The 21,211-nt window shown below is 43.9% G+C and overlaps 2 protein-coding genes across 2 annotated transcripts in view; one reads left to right on the top strand and one right to left on the bottom strand.

Moving 5' to 3' along the window:
- Positions 1–3,368: 3,368 nt before the first annotated feature.
- On the bottom strand, positions 3,369–10,226 carry CIAO2A (cytosolic iron-sulfur assembly component 2A). The gene is made up of 5 exons (XM_065847884.1): positions 10,009–10,226; positions 7,048–7,212; positions 5,654–5,703; positions 4,842–4,887; positions 3,369–3,828 (listed from the first exon to the last, which is right to left on the bottom strand). The coding sequence occupies exons 1-5, from the start codon at positions 10,133–10,135 to the stop codon at positions 3,731–3,733; spliced, it is 486 nt and encodes a 161-aa protein (XP_065703956.1). The 5' UTR covers positions 10,136–10,226; the 3' UTR covers positions 3,369–3,730.
- A 256-nt stretch (positions 10,227–10,482) lies between these two features.
- The window catches only part of SPG11 (SPG11 vesicle trafficking associated, spatacsin), a 34,707-nt gene continuing 23,978 nt past the window's right edge, over positions 10,483–21,211 (top strand). The window contains exons 1-12 of the mRNA XM_071813916.1: positions 10,483–10,881; positions 11,808–11,989; positions 12,771–12,998; positions 15,124–15,310; positions 15,872–16,009; positions 16,740–17,203; positions 17,332–17,477; positions 18,188–18,320; positions 18,691–18,837; positions 20,108–20,286; positions 20,454–20,630; positions 21,067–21,138. Of these exons, the coding sequence (XP_071670017.1) occupies positions 10,670–10,881; positions 11,808–11,989; positions 12,771–12,998; positions 15,124–15,310; positions 15,872–16,009; positions 16,740–17,203; positions 17,332–17,477; positions 18,188–18,320; positions 18,691–18,837; positions 20,108–20,286; positions 20,454–20,630; positions 21,067–21,138 (2,265 nt within the window). The 5' untranslated portion in view covers positions 10,483–10,669. The remainder of the gene's footprint in view (positions 10,882–11,807; positions 11,990–12,770; positions 12,999–15,123; positions 15,311–15,871; positions 16,010–16,739; positions 17,204–17,331; positions 17,478–18,187; positions 18,321–18,690; positions 18,838–20,107; positions 20,287–20,453; positions 20,631–21,066; positions 21,139–21,211) is intronic.

Below are 21,211 nucleotides of genomic sequence, written 5' to 3'. Positions count from 1 at the left end.
CAGGTTGGACAAAAGCAGAGACAGTTTAAGTTTGTCTTTGGTGCAAACACAGGGTGAACGAATCCCCTTAGCCAGGCTGCTTGCTCCTTCAGTGTAGTACTTAAACCTGGTCAGTTGAGGACTTTCATTACAGAAATATTGGCTTAAATGAAAGACCTTTCCTCCCAGTTTTTGCAGTTTTCCAGCCTGCAGCTGTGGCTCCCATTCAAACCATCCTGACATGCATGAAACTGAACTTCCAAAGGACTCTTTTTCAAGACCAACTGTAAGTATAAAACCTCCGTGAAATAGTTGCTGTTTCTCTGTAGACTTTCAGTTTGTGCTTTCGTTTTACAAACATCCGATTTTGGAACAGGTCAGCCATGCAAACCATTGACATCGAGGTGCCATTGAGGCTTGCCATGCTCAGCCCTGGGAAGGCACTAGGGTCCCCAACTCTTCTCCCACCTCCATCTGGGTCTTTTTGATAGCCCCCTCTCCTCCCCCCTTGTCGGAGGTAGGATTAAATTGACCGTGTCCCCACCATGTCCGTCAGCAGAGCTGGATCCAGCCCAGCTTTCTGGAGACAGATGGCAGGTGTGATTTCAGAAAAAAAAAAAATTACAAGATGTGAGAGCGCCCTTTGAGTGGGCAATGAAAAATGTGGGAAAGAACTGGGCTGGTATCCAGCGAGAAAGTCGTGAAGAAGGCTTGTGACCATGAAAGGAGCCCAAGGCCAGTGGTGTTAAACCAGGGGAGAACTTTGAGACTCCTCCTGCTTGCAGCATCGCAGGAAAACCTGCATGAGGAAGGTGTTTGGACAATAACCTGTAGCTCATGTTGTGCTATTCCTTCTATTTATTCACCAGGATCTCCTGAAAGCCTCTTCAAGAGGACCCAGAGGCTTTTGGCTCCTGATTAGAAAAGAGACCTTGTGCCTCCCCTGGTCACCTCCAGACGTTTCCAGAGCTGGAGACAGGAAGGAACTGAGAGCTCATTAATTGGGAAGCAGCAGCATTTTATGGAGGAGGTTGTTTGTGTCTCTTATTAACAATAAGTCTTAAAACACTTCCGCAGCTCCAGAAGCAGCCGGGTTGCCCTGTCAGAGCACCTGCGTTCTGCAGTCTCTCAGAGCTTACCCAAGTGCTCAGGTGCTGACCAGATGATCTCAGCTGGAACATTTTAATCCCCATGGAGCCAGAGGTGTCACCAGCCCCTCATCAGCTGCGGTGACTGGTGAGGGATGTGGTCTCGCCATGATCTGAGCACACAAGGAGGCAGCAAAGTCCAGACAGACCAGGAACAGCTCACACCACCCATCTGTGCCTCTTCAGCTAAGAATAAGGGAGTTTTAAATTTTTCTCTTGTTCTTGAAACCTCTAGCCCTTGTGCTACACAGAAAAGTTTCACAAAAAATATCTATATGCTAATAATAGCTCTGTCTCTCTATGCAACATCCCTGTTTCCATCTGTAGTGACTAATAGTTACACCCCCATGTGAAGTTTTGCAAACGAGCCCCATGGGCCATTGTCACAGCCCTGCTGCCGTCAGGCAGGATGAGCCCTCGCGGTGTGAGTGGTAGGAAAGGAAGAAAACGGTCCCATTACCTCCCAACCGACACCATCCCCTCACCCCCAGCTGACACCTCGCTCGCAAGGGTTGGCAGCCCACTGAGCTGGGACTGGAGACGTGATGGCAAATGTTGTGTCCTGGCTGGCCAAACAGAAGCTGCTGTGAATCCCTTTGCATGGCAGAGGAGCAATGAGCATGAGCAGGGAGAGCCAAAAACCTGCAGAAACTGTCATGGCTCAGACCAGACACTGTCACCATCAGCTCCTCCAGTGCCCAGCATGTCCCAGCCCCTCCAGCCCCCTGAGATGCCAGCCCAGCGCCAAAGCTGCCCGAGGAATGTGTGGACCAAGATCCCTGGGCAGGGATGCTCCTCGCCCTGCAGACAGCGATTCCCAGTGAGAACAGCGCTGTGTGGCTGCCTGCTGCCCTCTGCAGTTGCTTCTCCTTATTGTAAATGCAAAATATTAATAATAGGAAGGGGCAACTTTAGTACTTGATAGCAAGCGAGGACAGGTGACACGTGCCTGTCTGCTTGGGTTTGGAGTAACATCGTATGGCCCTCAGGCACCTCAAATCCTGCCCAATGTGCCGCTTCTTGACCCATTCCTCCACTCGCAGGCTGACAGCACGACCTGCTCGCTGGCTGTTTCTCTGCCACCATGATACGGCTTCACTGCTGCAGGGCTTGGGAAATGTAAGTAAAATTTAATTGAAGCTGAGTATTGGAATGTAAGAAAGTAATTTTCCATACATGCTGGAACTGACAGCTCTGCAGATGCGCAGTAACCTGTGGAAAAGGGGGATTGTTCTCTTGCCCGTCCCCCCGTCTTGTTTTTTGTTTTTTCTTTTTTTTTTTAAGGTAACTTTGGCACTCAAAGTAGGAGATGAGCTCTTGTTGGCACAGCTGTGACACGTGCGCTATACTGTTTTACAACTGTCTTACAAGGAGAAACATTTCCCCCCGCCCCCGCTCTTCATAATGTGCAGCCCAGCTGAAGCCCATTCAATCATTTCATGCCTTCAGGAAAGCTTGATTATTAAAATGACTCCAAATCTCTGAAATCTCAACAGCTGTTTGCAATGAACCCCAAGGATTTCTCACCGTTTAGCCAACTACAAGCCCACCAGAGCCATCGCTGTTCCACGGAGGAGCAGGTCCTTAAATCTCTCATGAAAAGCACAGGGCCACAAGGTTCTCAGGGATGTGGGGTAGTGCCAGGATGGGTTAAGGGTTGGACTCCACGATCTTGAGGGTCTTTTCCAACCAAAATGATTCTGTGATTCTAAATATCTGCCTGATTCTTCGGGGAAAGGTAAATCTGTGGTCAGGTCCACATCTGCAGCAGAAACTGCGCCCAGGGAACCTCTCCAGTGAGAAAACACAGGACAGCTGATGGCAGATTAACGAGGGAGCAGTGAAGAGAACCAGGACAGGGGAACCAGAGGAACAGAGGCTGTGGGATCCTCTCACCTTCCACATCGCAGGTGAGTCATAAGAAAAAAAAGGATCATACTGACAAGATCTTGTCCGCAGGAAAGCTTTACCCTCAGGGTGACTGCAATAAAAGCCTCCAGAATCAGAAACACGTGCTTAACAGGGAAACAATTGCAAATATTTACCAAGAATAGTGTCCCAGTAAAAATCCACCTTGTTCTAGTCCAGTCCCTTGGTTCCCAACTCTTTTTCTGAATTATTTTGAGCTTGAATGTGTTTATCAAAGATGAGAAAGTTGAATGAAATGTTTCCTTCTCTTAAAATCTAAATCTAAGCTTAAAGAAGAAAAAAAAAGAAAATTTCTGAACTCAGAAAGCAGTGTTTCAGTACAAGAATTGGTTTTATTTTTACAGTGCAGTGATTGAAACAATGTAGAAATTTAACTTGCAAAACTGAATTTATATCACAATGTCCATCAGAAGGCAGTACAGATGTGCTGTTTTGTTTTTAATCATAAAATATTTCTCTGGACACCAGAAATTACAAACTCTTAACACTATACACTTCACTTTATTTTAGAGACTAATTAATCATAATTTAAATCTATCTTATAAACAATTTCTTTTAAAAAACATGTGGAAGATAAAAAGAACTCAAGTATTCAACTCAAGGCCTTGATTATTTTTTTAAACAGATATTTTTAGAAATGTATCAAAATGACAACTCGGTGGCGATTACAGCTCCTAGTCGGGCTCCATGACACACTGCTCCACAATTTCGCGCAGGTTGGGATTCTCCATCGCAGCTGCTACTCTCTCTTTGTCATTGATTTGCTTGTTGACTGCAAAACATCACATGAAAAGTTGAGTCAGAAGCAGTTTGCAGTGTAACTTACACACGGGACAAATGCAAGAGGGATTTTCCAAAGCCAGTGAATATCCAGCTCAGAGATGAGAAAACATACAACAACAGCACATTGTGTCAACTTTTCTATTTTCTCTAGGTGGAAGATATTATTTGTGTAATATCAAAAACTGAAATCAGTACAATAACTTATCAAGCACTGGACAGACAGACATTTTAAGTTGCGTGTCTGTGTGCCAGGCACAACAGAAGGACGACAAGCCCAGGAGAACATGAGGGTGCTCGGGAGTCAGTGCTCACAGGACAGAGAATTAACAGGGAAATGAAAGCTCAGTCACAAAAAACAACCACCAGAAACCAAGATTTGTGTTACTTTTCTGGTTTAGGAAAAGAATCTAAGATGCACTAATGACGTGTCTTAAAATCAAGTCTGACATTTGTGACAAATTAGCACTCAGAGTTGTCCACGTTCAATTTCTTATAATTTTAATTCCAAGAACCGATTTTCCCCATACAAAGATATCTAATGCTTAAGAATCCAAAAGCCTGGGACGTTTCTTGGACAAAGGTGTTCACAGCTGGTTAAAGCAGCTGGCTACAGCTTGGAAGGAATTTCGGTGTCCTCTACATTTTATATGTTTCTCAGTCAATGTTTAAAATATTTTTGTTATGATGGTGGTGTTAAGATAGTAAGGTCAACCAGTCAGAAAGTTCTTCATATTAATTATTCAGCAGCACAGTAGCAACTTCTTTTGTTATAAATACAACACCTTCAAGAACTGTGAGGTTTTTTGTTTAAAAAACCAAACCAACAAGAAGCAAATGTTCACAGTACCAATACAGCTTCTGAAACAACCTCATCTACAGGTTTCATTTTAAAGCTTTAACAAGGTATTCATTTCTGAAAAGGAGAGGAAAGGAAGAAAAGGGCTTCTCAAAGGAACACAGAGCCAAGGGCTAAGGCCACACTCACTCCTAAGCTCTACTTACTGTCTTCCTCTGTGGAATGTGTACCCTCAGAGATGTAGATTTCCAGCTAGAGGAGAGATTGTTCATGTTAGATGCATACATGAACAATTAAATCTACACGTTACAAGAAGAAAAAAAATGGTACAATACCCATACAGTGCATGTAATTCATACTTTTAAAAATGTTCACAGAGGGATGAATGACAAGAGCTGATCTTGGAATTCATCACAGTCATAAGACAATCTCCTCCCAATCTTCTGAACTCTTCTAATAAACCTGTTCTGGAGATTGTCCTGGCTGGGCGATGCCCACACAAGGCAGTGGAGCTGCCCGGGGCTGGTTTCTGACAGCACAGTTCTGCAGCAGACCTCACTCGCAAGGGTCGGGCCGCTGGGACAACTCAGATATTCCAAAAGGTACAGTGGAGTCAGTAACTATTAATATTTTATATTTACGATGCTTAGATATATTGAAACATTGCAGAAGGCCAAATTCATTTTCCCCATGGCAAGAGGATGACTTTGACTCTTTGTAACCCCGGGTTTGAACACAGCCTCTCTTCCACCCAGCAAGAACTGAATGCGAGCTGGTGAGGAAAGCCCCGGCAGCACAGGGAGCTCAGAACTGCAGCAACAACTGGGCTTTTGTAAAGGAACGGAAGAAGCAGAGTTATTCACAGCCCCTTCCAGGTGCTACACTGGCACATGACAAGCTTTAAAAACAGCCCGTCCTCAACCCCAGCTTGGGAGTTACCCCATCCTGCAGTAAACACCCCGAGAGAACCTGGCAAGGATTCACAGAGGTTAAAGCAATTCCAGAACAGACACTTTACCTTATGTCGAAAAGGCAAACATCTCTGCAGTTTTATTCTTAGACAAAGGCCTGTTTAGACAAAACACATGGGAGATTTTCTTGTAAAACTCAAGGTTTGAGGTGCATTTTCAGAGAATCCATATTTAGGAATAAAAACCCACCAGTATAATTTACTATTGTCTCCTTTTGTATTCTGAGCAGCACAAACCACAGAGACTAAATAATCTGTGGTTTGACCCTTTGGGTGTAGCTGGTCAGTTAAGCTCATACCTGCCTTACAAGTTTAGGAGGTCTCTGGTCTCTGAACACCTCCTAGAAACACTAAACACAGACAAATCCTCCATTTCCAGCTTTCTTCCACATCTCTGACAGAGTGTCCTGGCTGCCACTGTGGCCTCATCTGTACTGAGAACAACACTTTGTTCAGTTTCTAACATTTATTAAAAGCCAAATCCAACATAAATCACTTGAAGAACACAAGCCTGCAGTGACATGGGGGCTATTCCAGCTCAGAACTTCAGTATTTAGTGTCTAATGTCCAGACGGAGCAGAGGAGGTTGTGGTTCATCTCTGGGAGCGAGATCCCAGTTTAAGATTTGACACGTACATCATTGATCCTCAACCCACTGATGTTCCAACAGGGTCAAACTAGGAATAAATTGTTATTGTTTGGCATGCTGATGCTTTCCTAGCTATACCTTACTTTCTACCTAAAGCTGCAAAGGCTGATTTGGGCATAAATACATCTACTACTTCATTAAATTAAAGACTTATTTTCCCTTAAATCTTTATAATAGACTGAGAAATTTTAGTATGGATATGTAATGGTAAGAGTTTCTAACCTTGGTACACTTAAACAAATCATTCCAAAGATCTCAGACATGATTTTTCAGATGTGATCTCACCATAAATAATAAGGAAGAAGCAAAACCAGTCAGTGTAGATTCTCATTCAATTTAATTGCTTTCAAACCCCTAACACTCTGGATTTTTTTTTTTTGTATTCTTGGATTGCATGTGGGGTTATTTGTACATGTGTGGAGAATAGTCCACAAGGAAAGAGAAAGACAGGGGAAACAATCATGAAGTTTTAACTTTTTCTTAAATTAAAGAGCTTAAAAAATTTCAATTTAGCATTACTAAAATAATTTGGAGAATATCAAGAAGGAATTCTGTACCAGATTTGAGAGCTTCTCTTTGAAGAGTTTCCCTAACTCAATAAAAACAGAAGAATGTCCCCACACTTCTTCTGTTTTGTTTGTCTGCATTACGAGTAGGGTTCTCAAGATGAAATTCCTGGTCAAACTGCTAGCAAAGCAATTCTGAATTTTAACTCAGTCTGATGTTGTTATTCAGACAACCTAAAATTAACTTGATGCTCATTGTTACAGATTTAATGAAACAGAAATCTTACCAATGAGAGTAGCCAAAGAGCAATGAGGTACTGTTGGTGTAAACCTGATGATAACCAGATATTCATCTTCACCGATCTCTTGCACTTCAACACAGCTTTCCGTCACCACTTCCAGTTCTTCTAGAGTATTTGGTTTCTCCGGGTCTCGGATAGTACGGATTATATCTAAAGCAGAAGACAAGCGACCAACAATCAAGTAGCTATCCTGAAGTTAACAAAAAGTACTTTCATTAGAAACCACCTTCCCAGCATTGTTTCTTTTGCTCCTCTTCAGAAAAGGCAGAGCTGGAAATGTCAGTGACACACTAGAAATCGAACCACACCTGCTAAAGGGTAGGTAGGAACTTCAGAACTAAAGGTCACATAATATCAGCCTATCCAAAAGACACCCACTGATGCTGTATTTCAGACAGGTTTGCTTGCTTTTCAGGTTTTTCCAAATCCACCTTACTACCAAGACAAACCAGGTTTCCTTCTCAGCTGCTTCTCTCCACTTTCCAGCCCAGGCCTCACAGGTAAGATTTTGAAGGCATCTTAAGGAAAGCCAATACAAAATAATGCACTAACACATAATTATCTGTATCAGTGGGCACTTCCTTAGCTTGTAAAATGTGGGGATCAACTGGTTTTAACACACCTGCACAGAAAATTATAAGCAGCATTGCCTTTTCTAGAAGCAGTGTCTTCTGGATTAGCTTAAGGAGATTTCATCATGCAGTGAAACACAATTACATCTATTGTTGCTTTTCCATAGAGCAAAAGGTTTTAGAGTGATATTCGAAAGCAACAATATTTGACTATAGTACGATGCACAAGAGAGCGTATGAATTCAGTAAGTTTCCCAAGGGCCTGAAAACAGAAGGCTCTGCATTTCAAGGTGTTTGCTGAGTGATGTCGCAGAGAAGGAACCACGATGGGGTCTCCAGCCTGTTCACATCTGTCAGGCATAACTTGGAGAGACACTTGTTTCGACAGCGAAACTCTGGTGTCACTCTGGCCCTCGCAGGCAGGCAGAAAAGCCGCCAGCAGCAGGAGTGGCAGTTCGGGTCTGTCTGGACTCTGTCCGCACAGACACACCCCAAAGTCCCTGGCCCTTGAGCAAGGAGACTCATGCTTGTGCAGCTGTGCAAGCTCTGGCTGCTGGCACTCACCTCCTCAGAGCTCTCACCCTCCTGCCAGTGCTGCTCCAATCGCTCTCAGGATGCTCAAACCATAGAACAAAACTTGGGAAGAATGAGAGAACAGAGGCTCATCCCCTTATTTCCAGGGAAGGAGACAATTGCTTGGATCATTCTGAAGCCCCACCTTCTGGTTTTCTGTCTACACTGTGATGCTGCTGAGTTACAAACCCAGAAAACAGTTTGTTCTGCCTTCCCGAAGAACTGGTAATTGCCCCTCAATTACATTGGGGATCATGAAGGTAACAAGCAAACAAACTGCCCAGCTTTATTAGAATATTCACCAGCAAACACATTAGTAGCCTCATTTGTCAGACAACTAAAAAGTATTTTCACCTTTTTTCTGTTGTTCTGTCTCTAGTATCACCTTTTGCTTCCAGTCTTAGCAAACTGCTGAAGCCTAAGCCAAACAAACCTCAATGAAAACAGAACAACTACTTAAAGAAAACATTTTTGAGCCTGCAACATCAAACCCCACTTGATTTTAAGCAGAGGAATTCTCACTGAAATGACTTTTGATGTTTTATTCATAAGATTAGAATAGTTCCATTGGAATAAATCTATGATGACCTTCTTGTTCATCTGAGATGACTTTATATGTGCATACAAGAGAAGTATCTTCACATACACATTTCCTTGTAACTTCTGATACAGTTCTTCCTCTATTTTTAAAATTTGAATTCGTTCCATGTGAAAAGGCCCAGTTAAACAAGAAATCAATTACTTCAAGCAATGAGAGCAATACTAAAGTTGATTTATTTCAGCAGTATTTCATGGATGTCTCTGGTCTTTTCAAAATGAATTTTACACAGGCACACGCTTTAGTTCTGTAAAGATCATGCACAAGCTTAACCCTTTGGATGAACTGAAATCAACAGACTACTTATATGCTGAAGGTTCATAACCCAAATTATTACTTGGAACCACTGTTGTTTTAAAGTATCTATAACTCAACATCACTCGAGTTACAAAACTGACTGTTTCCTCTTTTGTTATTTTTAGATAAAGTGTCTCTTCTGTGCACAGTGTTGCATAGAATCCTCACTCTACTTCTAATTGCCTACAAAATAACAGAACTTTGAAGCCTGGCACTGTTTTCGGGATCCTCTAAGATCCTCCATGCAGCATTTCCAGAGGTGAAATCCTCCACGTTTTACAACAAGCTCAGTTGTTCCGTAACAGAAACCTCCATGTTGCTGGGCTGTCCGGCTGACCTGTCTGGAATTACTCGCTTTCCCAGGTGTGTCCGGCTCCTCATGTGCCTCAGGTGATGAAACACCAGGGTAAGTGCCCTCGCGAGGGGCAGCGAGCCCGGCAGCCGCCCAGCCCTGCCCGCAGCTGGGAGCAGCGGCATCGGAGATCCCAGCGATGACCGTGGGACTCGCTACATCCCAAGGTCACAGCATCCCCGTCTGCAGCCCTGGCCGGGGGCTGGGAGAGCCGGTCAGCACCCAGGGCTTGGCCCTTCCCTGAGCGCTCCTGGGCTCCCCAGCACCCCAAGGGTGACCGCACACCCCTGGCAGTGACTCCAGTTCCCACATAACCCCGACATCCTTCCTGTCCCGCACTCGGGGCAGCCGGCCCCTCGGGAGCCCCACACACCCCAGGACACGGTTCCCCGCCCAGGGCCGGATCCCCCCCTCACACCCGGGGACACAGAACCCGCCAGGGCCCCGCACAAACCGCACCCCGCAGCCCCTCGCAGGCCCCTCACGACCCTTCATCCCACGGCCCCTCAGCCAAGGCACGACCCTTGAACTCCCGACAGCCCCGCGACAGTCACCGTAAACCTCGAGCGCCTTGTCCTGCTCCATGGTCTGGCTTCGGGGGGCATGGCAGCCCCTACGCAGCCCGGAGTACCGCAGCACCCTGCTCAGCGTGTGCGACAGCAGCCCCAGCACCAGCGACATCCTCCCGCTCCGCCATGGGAGAGCGCGAACTGGGCCCTCGCGGCCACCGTCCGCCGCCGCCGCCAGCGGGAAGTTCCTGGTGGGGCGGGGTCAGGCAGCTCATGGCTTATGGGCGGGGTTGTACTGTGGATACTCCGCCCGGGGGCTTGGGAGTGGGCGTGTTTATTCCTCAGTGTTGCCGGGGTGGCCTTTCCCGGGGGTCTCTCTGCGCTGCCCGGGGATGCTGAGCAGGTAGCCCGCGGGGGCTCAGAAAGCCCAGACAGCGTTGTCGGCTGTGAGCAGAACCGCGACCCCAGGTACTGTGATGAGCATAAAGGCCCCCGGCGGCAGTCGCCTACCTTGAGCTCACGGAGACTACAACTCCCACCTCGCATTGCTCCACTGCCCGCCGGCCCTGGGCTGCGGTGCCTGCTGGGAGTTGTAGTCGCGCCACGGCATTGGCTAGCGCTGTCAGCTGATCCGAAGGAAGGGTTCACCGTCCAAGATGGCGGCGAGCCGCTGCGGGGCCGGGGGCGGCGGCTCTGCCTGAGGAGAATGGCGGGAGCGAAGCGGGAGCTGTGCGTCCTGCTGGCCGCCCTCTCGGGGGAGGCGCGGGGCTCCCTGCGGGACGCGGCCCTGGTCCGGCTGAGCAGGGACCAGGACGCTCTGGGCAGCCTCCTGGTCCCGGGTGGGATCTACCTGGAGCCGCTGGTGCCGAGCGGAGGCGGCAGGGCCCGGGGCAGCGTCCTCCCGGGAGCCTGGGCTGAGTAAGTGGCGAGGGGCGGGCAGGGGAGCCCGGGGAGGGGTCCCCGGTATCGCCCTGCTGCGGTGAGATCGGCGGGGGCTGGGAACCTTCAAACCCTGCCTTGCAATGGGGCACCCTCCGCTTAAATCCCGTTGCTGGAGGAGATGTTGATTTATATCTACTTACTTGTTAAGTTTGTGGGTGTAATCATTGCTGTAGATCAAAGAAAAAGAAGAAAATTCGTCTGGCGTTGTCAGGTTGCTGACTTAAAACTTCATAGTCCCCTGACTCCTTGACTTCCTTGTCTGCTGGTTGGGGGAAGCTCTGGTGTGTGACATTCAGCAGTCACATGAGATGTTTTTATTTTGCTGTAGTAGCTTTTAGTGCTGAGTCAAAACACAGTCACATTGCATTTCTAAACGCCTGCATTGTCAAGCAACACCAACACTGTTCCACTGCTGTGGTCTCATGTTTCCCTCTGAGCTGTGTCCTCTGCCAGCTCCCCTCTTGCCAGGAGAGCGGCTGTACAGAGACACTATAGACTTTCTCAGCCCGAGCAATGGGGAGGCCAAACGTGTTGAGATGGACAATATGCTCTGCTTCTCCCCAGCCCACAGTGCTGCTGTTCCTCCTCCTAAAAGAAGTCCTGGAGCAGAGCATCACTCATGTGGCACGTGCCATGGATGACTAAAGGAAACAAACACACAAGGATAGAAAACCTGTGCTCTTGAGAGGAAGAGGAGGGGGAATTCCTCAAGCACTGCCTTGCATTGCAATCTCTGCTAGGGATGAAATGTGTTCTGGTATTGGAAGGGGATGGCAGCAGAATCTTTACTGCAAACAATTCAAATTGTATTGTCTGTCATTAACGTGCTTCCAGAACTGTTCAGATTATGAAATGTGGAAAAAGAATGATGTCAATAAACATACTGAATGTTGTGTCTTTAGCTTCATGTGGGAGAAATCTGAAGATGATCTGCAAGCAGCAAAGACAAAAATACTGGCTCTTAGTAAAAGCCATGAACTGTTTGTCTATGAAATCACTGTAGAAGATGGAAAATACAACCCGATTTCCCTGCACAGTTGTAAGGAAGACACACTTAAAAAGCTCCTTGAACTTAAAAACATTAGTGAGTAAATTTTCATGTGTTCCATATCTGAAATTATTACAAGTGTAATTCTGCTTCAGCTGGTGAAACTAAATCAGTGTGACAGTATGTGACACCTCCCTGGTGTTCAGTCCTATGGCCTCACTTAAAGTCATCAATAGCAGTAATAATGAACTTGAAAAACAATAGAGACATTTCTGTATTCAAAGGCGACATTGTCAGGGAGAATTAAAACTGTTGCAGGGTAAGGCGTTTGGATGATACAAAGTTAAAAATAAACTCTAATAAAACATATTAATGCAACCCTGCTACCTCAAACTTTCCATTTTATGTTGGAACGGATGGGAAGAAAGGGTAGAGTGAGGGCTTCTCACTGATCCTGTCAAGACTGCTCAAGTGTTGAAGCTTGTGCAACTGCAGTGTGCAGTTAAGAGTGCACGGTCTTTCCAGGACCTACACTGCTGATGTTTTACGTATTCGCAAGCAGTCTTTATGCTAAGAGATTTCCGAAGATTATAGTCTCTATTGTCAGTTCAGTCTGAAATATTATTTTGTGATGATTTTTTGTGTTCTTCATAGTATTGTCCGCTTTAAAAGCCTGCACTGTTTTAGGAAACTGTTCTAAAATTAACGCTTCCGATGTAGAAAGTGAGATTTAGAACACATGCCACTCCCATCTTCAATTCCAGCTTGCATTAGATGGTAGCAGCGGCAATGAATTCGAGCTGTAGTTTTCTTGAGATATCTTTACAAATCAAAAGTACCATACTGCTATAATCCTAAAATATCTTTAAATTTACAGGTCTGTCTTCAATTTTCTCTTTGAGGATACTGTCTTTTCGAGACAACAAATGCAGACTTCTGCTCAATAAGTTCGTTGTTGTGCATCTCACCTTTCCTGGACAGGACTCACTCTTGGAAACGTGCGACTGCTTCACCCTCGATTTGCCACCACAAGTTTTGGACAGAATAACAGATACACACTTTTGCAGGGGGATCCTGTTTCTCTTAGATAGCTCTGGCTGGATTTGTATCCTTTGCAGCAGAGATTATCTCCCAGTGTAAATGAGCTGAAAGAACAAAGTAACTTTTCTGTCAAGGTTAAGCAAAAGTTTATTGAAAGAAATTCAGGCATCTGTTTTGAAGATGCTTTCAGTGAAGGGGTTGTGTGGCAAAGTGGTTGTTAGTGTAGTAAAAAAATGCCCCAGTCGTATTAAGTGTAGTTTTTCAACCTGACACTGGAAATCTGTTTCACAACAGAGTAAATGTTTTCAGTGGTTTTGATCTGCAGATCTGTGCATAACAGACTCACATCCACTGTCACTAGTCTTGATTTTCTTAATGAGATCCTTTAGAAATAACAAATACGCAGGGAATCCCAGCTTGGAAATCAGGTACCTGTCTCTGTGTTCCAAAGAACCGAAGGTCAGACCTGGCAGGCTGTTTCACAAGATGCTCAGCTTTAACCTGCTCTTTGTCAAAGCTTTTTGACACATACGTAGAAAAATGCAATAAAGACAGTTACTTTTTCCCTCTAAGTTTATAACTGTCGATATATATCTGTCCCATTTCACTTCTAAGTAGAAATTAGATCTTTTGAGATGGCACAAGCTGTGAGTTTGTACAGCACCTTGCACAGTTCACTTCTGATCCTACCTGGGCTTAGAACGCTCTTGTAAAACAGAAAATTCTGAACGTTTGGTTGTGCAGAGATTGGCTTGGACCACAAAGTTAACAGAAACTCACCATCTTCCTGTCGCAGGGGAGTGATTTTAGGGTTGTGCTTGCTGCAGAACAATGCTTAGATTTTTTTAAAGAGAAGCGTGACCTTTAAGAGTTCAGTGGTGGGTTTGCTCTATTATTCACTGCATGGGGGAGATATACCAAACCAAACATCACTTACCTTCTTTCCAGGCACGTGTATTCGTTCACAAAGCAAATCTCCAGGCGTCTTCTCTCCCTGAGGACTGTTTGCTCCAGGGGCTGTGTTTTGAAGCTCTGGAGGCAAACTCTCAGGTGACGCATATGTCCGTCACAATGCAAACGTTCAGGGTTCTTCTTCCCCTGATAACTGTTCGCTCCAGAGACTGCACTTAGAGCTCTGAAGGCAAAGTTTCAGGGGAGACCCATAACCACATGCAAAGTAGACTTCCAGGAAACAAAATTTTCAGGAAAAATATTTAACAGAGTAAAATAGCAAGATGGCTGGCTCAAGCTGGGTACCTGCGCAGAGGTCCGCCCAAGCATAGAAAACTACAAACTTTTATATGTTTACAGACCATTCACACCCAGATTCAATCCAACAGCAAAATTTCACCTCCAGGTCCCTTACTGCCCATTGGACCCCTTTTCCCTGACTCCATGTGGCCCTTTGTTTTGTTCAGCTGCAGACATTGGTTTTGGTCCATATCCTTGAAGGTGTTGTGTTGTCTGGACAAATCCTTTCTTCTCAGCAAAGTGCAAAAATAGGTCCTGCTCTCCAGATGTCTGTGATGTCTCCACGTTAGCCTTGGATTGTTGTTTTTCCCAGTCAGTCCCATTTTTCCCTGCAAGATGCAAGTTAGACTTCATCTTGCAAGGGTTTAATGTTGTCTATGGTTACTTTTGGTAAATACAAGCAGAAACTTACAGCTTAAAATTTTAGCAAATCTAGTCTACCAAGTAACATGAATCAAAGAGTACACTAAAAATCATACAACCTTATATCTCTAAATAATCCATTACACTCAGTATGCATCTGCTTAAGCTAAATGACTAATATTGAATTTAAATGGGGCTCATCCACTGACCCCTGAGTAGTAAAACCATTGCCATACAGCTCCCTTATTTAGCAGGGAGAGCTCAAAGTAGGCCCATCCAGGCTGTTGTATCTATAGAATGAAGTGGTTGACTCATAGTCAAATTGCATACAGTAGGAAAAGTCTGCATGAGACTCCCTGCGCACAGAAACCACCGGCATTTAGTGCGCTGTCCTGCTTCCCTGTGGGTCTCCTGGAGGGAGTTCTTGGTCTTTACCCCTCTGGAGCCTGGGCCAAACTGCTGCTGGTTTGGCTGGCAGGCAGGAGGGTCGAGTGTATCCGCCACACTTCCCCCTCTCTAACTTCTTTTTTGTTGGACGATCTGAGGCCTGATGTTTTCTTTGACACTGTTTAAAGACGTATTTGACTCTTTTGATGGTGCAAATCTGGCAAACATCAACGTAGCGCTCTGGCAGGCTGGGGACAGGAGCCCGACTGTCACGTCGCCCCTCGCTGCTGTGACAATGTCGCAAGATCTCAGTGTTGCTGTGGTCACCAGCTCTTCCAGCTGCGCCATTGCGGTGGATCTAAACATGTACTTCAGGTGTGTTTGCAGCAGAATTCTGAAAGGAATGTTTTGAGTACAACTGACATTAAAAAGTGCCTAATCTGTGTCCTGTAATAATTGAGATGGGGTCAGCTGGTTTTTTTAGTTCTGCAGTAGAGCAGAAATTTTATATTTGTTTAAAGATTGCATATTATTATTATCTGGTCCAATTTATGCTCTGTAGTTTAACAAATAGAAAAGCTTTGTATTGGTCTTCCTATTTTTTCTAGGAAGATTAGGATACGTGCTGTCAGTTAGTGCCAGTGATGGCTGGTAGCACCTTTGAGAAACACTGTAGGGTATGAGATTATTAAACTGTTCTGATACAGCTTTACTGATTTTGCTTGGTAAATTAGGACTAGGTTGTAATTTAGAGGTGTTGTCCACCTCAAAGGAAATAACATCGGGTTTTGATGGCTTACCTGGATACATTTTTATGAATTCTATTAATCTGAGAGAAAACACCTTCTCTGGTAGCTCCTGGAACAGTTGAACATGAAGGAAAAAAATTCTTAAGTCATCTGAGGGAGGTGAAGTTTAATACTGATTTCTTTACAGACAGTTCCCTGGGCATTTGCTCTGTAAGAAAGATCCTGAAAATCTGCCGGTGGAGCCTCCGGAGGGACTGGATGAGGACGACCTGTCCAGTTCTGACCGGAGCATGGAGCTGTTGGCACGGCCCTTCCGCACAGACAGGTACAAAACCAAAATACTTTTGCAAACAGGCTGGGGTTTGCCTCCTTTACATCATTGATCAATAAACTACTGATTATTTTTTTTAGTTGTAGTTGTGGTTAATAAAGCAGCTCATTCTGCTTTAAATATTTTGAATGTTAGGATGATGTTAGAAAATGGGCCAAGACAACTCTAAATATGCCATCAGACAGCTTCCAAGTAGTAATTCCTGGTTAGGGTGTTACCTTTAGTTTGAACCAGTATTGACAGATTTTTGTATTCCAAATACTTTACAGTTTATTGGATGTTTAGCACAGGGAAATGCATGTGGACTTCAAAATATTTTGTGTTCATATAAAACATTTTAACTGTGTTGTGGCCCTTAATATTAGAGGTATTAATACTACTACTACTAATAATTATTATAACTTGATGTGAATAAAATAAATACTCTATTCTAGAATTAATTTCTTTCTACTTTTTTATGTAATTGGCAAGGGCATTTTCTGTGAGAAAAATAAAATTTTCTATTAAAAATGCTCAGCTTCATGGCCGTTATTGGCTAATGCAGCTGCGATCATTCAACTTGGCTGCAAACTGTATATAACTAGAAATGAACAGGAGATGTTAAGGTTAAAATGCAAGAATGGATGGAATCTGTAAGGTTAAAATGCCTATTACTTACCTGAGGAAACTTTAAAAATTGTTCTAGCTGCATTGCCGGTATTGCAGGTAACTTCTTTCCCCCCAGGTCCTGGAAGGCACACTTGTCCTCGCTGCGTGACACAGTAAGGAGAAGAAAACCAGGTTCTCCAGATTTGGCGGATGACTTGAATTTACCTTGGTATCAGTTTTTTACCCATCTTGAAGTGCATGACCCTGAATTCTATGAGAATTCGGAAAAGTTGGTGGCTTTTGTTCCGCGTGTTGTTACGTGGGCCCCTTCCAAACGAGGACAAAGCTATGGTACAAACCTCAGCAATGCAGGACGGCAATGGAAACAAATCCCCGTGGCAGCACCACAAGAAGTGGTGAAACTGGAGTGTAAACTGGTAACCGGCGTTACCGCCCTGTTTGTCATGTTAACCAATGACCAGGGACTGACTCTTGCTCTCTGGGATTTGGAGTCACAAGATGTGACACATTACCACTTTGGTAAAAATAGCGTTTACGTGGATTGCAGTGAAGAGGTGCCGTTATGTCTAATTCTGACAGGTGAGGTGGTTTTTGATATTATGTAATTGTTCTGATGTAGGCTTCTGCTAAAAGCTTTGTTTGTTTGTTTGTGGTGCTCTTCTTTCCTGACCACCTGGCTTTAATTATAGTTTGATTCTTTTTTTCAGAGCGTGGTCTCTCCTTAGTTCTCTTTGGCTTAACTCAAGAAGAGTTTTTGAATAGATTGATGATCTATGGCAGCGCTGGCATTGTAGACTCTGTTTGTCATCTCAATGGATGGGAACAGTGTTCAATTCCAGTACACGCACTAGAGGTAAAAAAATCTGTTTTGTATCTTACAGGTAAAAAGATACTTCTTTAAAGTAAGGAGTGCACTTTAGCTATGCTAGTGGTGATTTTAGAAACAATTAAGAGCATAACTCAGTAACCTGGGGGCAAAAAGTAGTGGTTTAGTTATTAAATAAACAATAAAAACCCCAGGTAACCCAGATGAGTAACCCAAAAGAAGAAATACAGCAACAAAGTAAATGCACATTTGAAAAAAGAAAAGTTTTAAGCCAAGCAGTGCTCAAAACTCCTTCTGTCCACCCCATTCAATCTGTTTGCAGGTGTGATTATGGGGAGGGAGCTCAGCTGCAGGTGTTTGGTAGAGCTCTTCTGGTTCTATTTAAAGAGTGTGATAGAAAGGGAGGGGGTGAGGGGTGCAGCAATTTTCAGTTGCTGTAAGCATATTCAAAGTCCTGATTCTCACAGTATTTATTTTTTATTTAAAATCAAATTCTTAATTAATGGTTAGATTAATGTTTTGTCTCTGAAGATATGGGGCAGGGTTTCTGCAAAGCAGAAGGAGCATGGCGGGCACTGAACAGGTCACCTTGGTACTTCAGGCTACAGGTGTTTCACATTTAGTTTAAATTTTTTTTTCTGCATGTATATTTTGTTATTGAGTATGAAAGAAAAATGCTAGCAGTAAGTGTACAATGTACATTTTGTGCATAATTGTTCTATTGCATGTTTCTCTAGGCAGGTTTGGAAAATCGTCAGCTAGACACAGTAGACTTGTTTTTAAAAAGCAAAGAAAGTCTTTTTGATCTGGCTGCCCCCTGCCCTGGAGCGGAGCAGTCTGCTGGCACTGTGTCCCAGTCTTACCTCAAAAGTAAGTCAAATACTTCCAGCTGTGTGGAGCTTTCCATTTTATTGCCTTTCTGTTAGTGGCTGCGTGTAAAAGCAGATTGAATTGCCTGTACTCTTGTGTGTTTGGATGTTGCTATACTGCAACTTCTCTACTTCTGTAAAATAAGAGAGAGATGGTGCATAGTATGTGAGGTTTTTTGTTGTGTTCTGGTATTGGCATTTGTGTTATAAGCTTCTTTATAAGAAGGCAAAGCATGTTACATATATCATTTGACACATTTTAGAAGATTTTTATAGCATACCTCTATGACTTTTAACTTAAATTTTAGATGCATGTGATCGGTTATATGGTAGAATGCAGATGTTTTAACTTTTTTCCCTAAATATTGCAGATTTGGAAGAGCTGAGGCCAGCTTTAAACTTACTTCACTCAGCAATCAAAGAAAACGATATGGACCCTCACTTTTCTGAGCAGCTGCTAAACCTCACATTGACTTTCCTTACCAAGCAACTTGAAGAAATTTTTGTGTACACAGAAGGTAAGATTACTCATTTGGAATTGTATACAGCAATGTAATTTGTCATTGTTTAGGTGAGTAAGAACAAGTAATCTTTTAAACTAAAAGCCTAAATTTGCCTAGAATTGAAAAAAAAAAATAGAATTAAGTGAATGAAAGATGTTAAGGGGAAACACAAGAAATTAATCTGAATCCATTGTCTTTGTTAAGCCAGACAATTCTGACCAGGCTCTCAGCTCAGGGCGCTGTGACTGGGATCATTTTGGGATGCACAGGACTGGCAGAACAGGGCTGTCAGGCCCTTGCTGGATACTCATGGTCGTGCAGTTAAATGGCATGAGCTTATCCCTTAGCTGCTCCTTCTGTTCCCAGTGCCACCACTTGATATATTCTGGCACAAATATTTACGTGGCTGTGGAACGGAATAGACTAGTTTAAGAAACTGATACAGCTGAAATAATAGCCTGCCAGGTTATTTTTTTATCTGGAGCACTTCCCAGTCTGATTTACTGTGTGGTGACATGGTGACATGTCCTAGCGTAACCCAAGGGGTGGCACAGGAGCAAGGAGCAGTGGCTGGAGGTGACAGTGCATGGTGGGTTATGCTGGCACTGCTGCCGAGATGCTGCTCATTCAACTAGAGCCAAAAGGTTACAAGAAGAGACTCACAGCTGTGGAGTATTGAAATGCCAGAATTGCAGAGGACAGCTTTGTTCTGCTGGAGAACGCTGTGGGGAGTGGGCTGACATGGCCCAACATACGCTCGCTGTCCTGCTGCTTGGGTCTGAATTGGGTCTCAGAGCTGCTGCTTAGTCTGAGGACCAACACGTTATATGTGTTAAGCTGAACTGATTTCTTCCAGTAGTAGAAGGTGCAGAGTGTTAACTCTTATTCCTAATAGTTTTTTTCCTACATGGTCTTTATAGCCTTTGTTTCTTACTAAATGAATGTTACATTTAGATGTCTCTGCATTTTAAATGGGATTTATCCGACTAATAGTCGGTTGAATTAATTAAAAAAAAAATTCTTGTAAACTTGTGTCTGAAGGGGAAAACATGTGGCTGAGGGCAGGGGGACGTCTCTGGAGCCCTCCAGGGCTGTGGCCGTGCCCTGAAGTGTGCTGGGAGCGCTGGGCAGTGTCAGCTCTGCGTGGTGAGGCTGTGCTGGGAGCCGATGTGCTCCGTCCTCAGGGCTGCTCTGGGTATTAGTCAGAACGCATTCGGCATTGCAAAGCATAGAAACGCTGTGGTATTCTTTTCTGTTTAACTGATACCTTGGATGCTTTTGACAGAACCTGATGAATTCTTGCAGAAGGCTGCAGATATTTTAACTGATTACATTATTAAAATCAGAAAATTTCTGAGAAAATATCCTCAACCACAAATAACCACAGGACATGCTGGGAGAGATCATGATGAAGACTTACCTGTATTAGAAGAAAGCCACATATGGGAAAAACTGACACCGGAGGTAAAAATGAGTAATCCTTTTTTACTATTCTTATTAAATATATTTAAGGAAAATATTAATATGAAAATGTCTTTAACCTATCGGGGAAACAAGTCAATACAGGGATTATAAAGGTAGTAATACTGAACATTAATGGGATCAGTTTGTCCCATTTTTTCCCCTTTCAGGAAGTCATTGCTGAGGCCATCTTAAGCAACAAAATACCAGAGGCCCAGATCTTCTTCAGAATCCATCAACATCCTGCTCAGAATTTTCCAGAACTGATTCAGACAGGTTTGAACCTTGTCTATGACTGTCTTCTGAAGGATGATACCAGAGAGGCCTCAGAGCTTTTGAGAAATATGGTGAGAGGTGTTCACTTTGTTACAATTAACAAAACAAATGCTAAGAGTACAGAGGGCATTTACCTGTCTAATAGATTTATTGATTCTACCATATACATGTATTACAGTGAAAATTAACTTGTTTTAAAGAACTGCTTTGGTCCCTAATGCATTCAGAATGCTGAGGGTGCCTGTTTAGGAATGATTATTGACGGATGTCATGACCAGCAAAGTGCAAAGGTGATTCTGGCAAGTCAGGTGTTACAGGGTGCGTGTTTTATGTCCCATTGCACAAGTCACTGGGTTGTTATGACATCTCTAGTAAATGGTGAAGTGAATGTCACAAACATGCTTGTAAAGGTTGTGTGCTTTGGGAAGAAGGCAGGTGCATTTATTTTATCAACCTACAGCTGCATTTGTACAGTTTGCATACAATGAGTATCTTCTTTTTTGTTAGGGCTTTGATGTGAAGGAAGAATTCCGTAAAATATGTTTCTACACAGTTGATAAACGTGTACGAGATTTGTTGGTAAGTGTAGAAAAGGCTTTTTTTGTCTGGGTAATGTTCTCAGGTCTGAAGCCTGTGTGTGCTGAGAGAGAGC

The sequence above is a fragment of the Patagioenas fasciata genome, chromosome 12, assembly GCF_037038585.1.
Source record: "Patagioenas fasciata isolate bPatFas1 chromosome 12, bPatFas1.hap1, whole genome shotgun sequence".
NCBI lineage: Eukaryota > Metazoa > Chordata > Aves > Columbiformes > Columbidae > Patagioenas > Patagioenas fasciata.
Note: the sequence above shows the minus strand (reverse complement) of the source record. Positions and strands in the feature narration are given on the sequence as shown.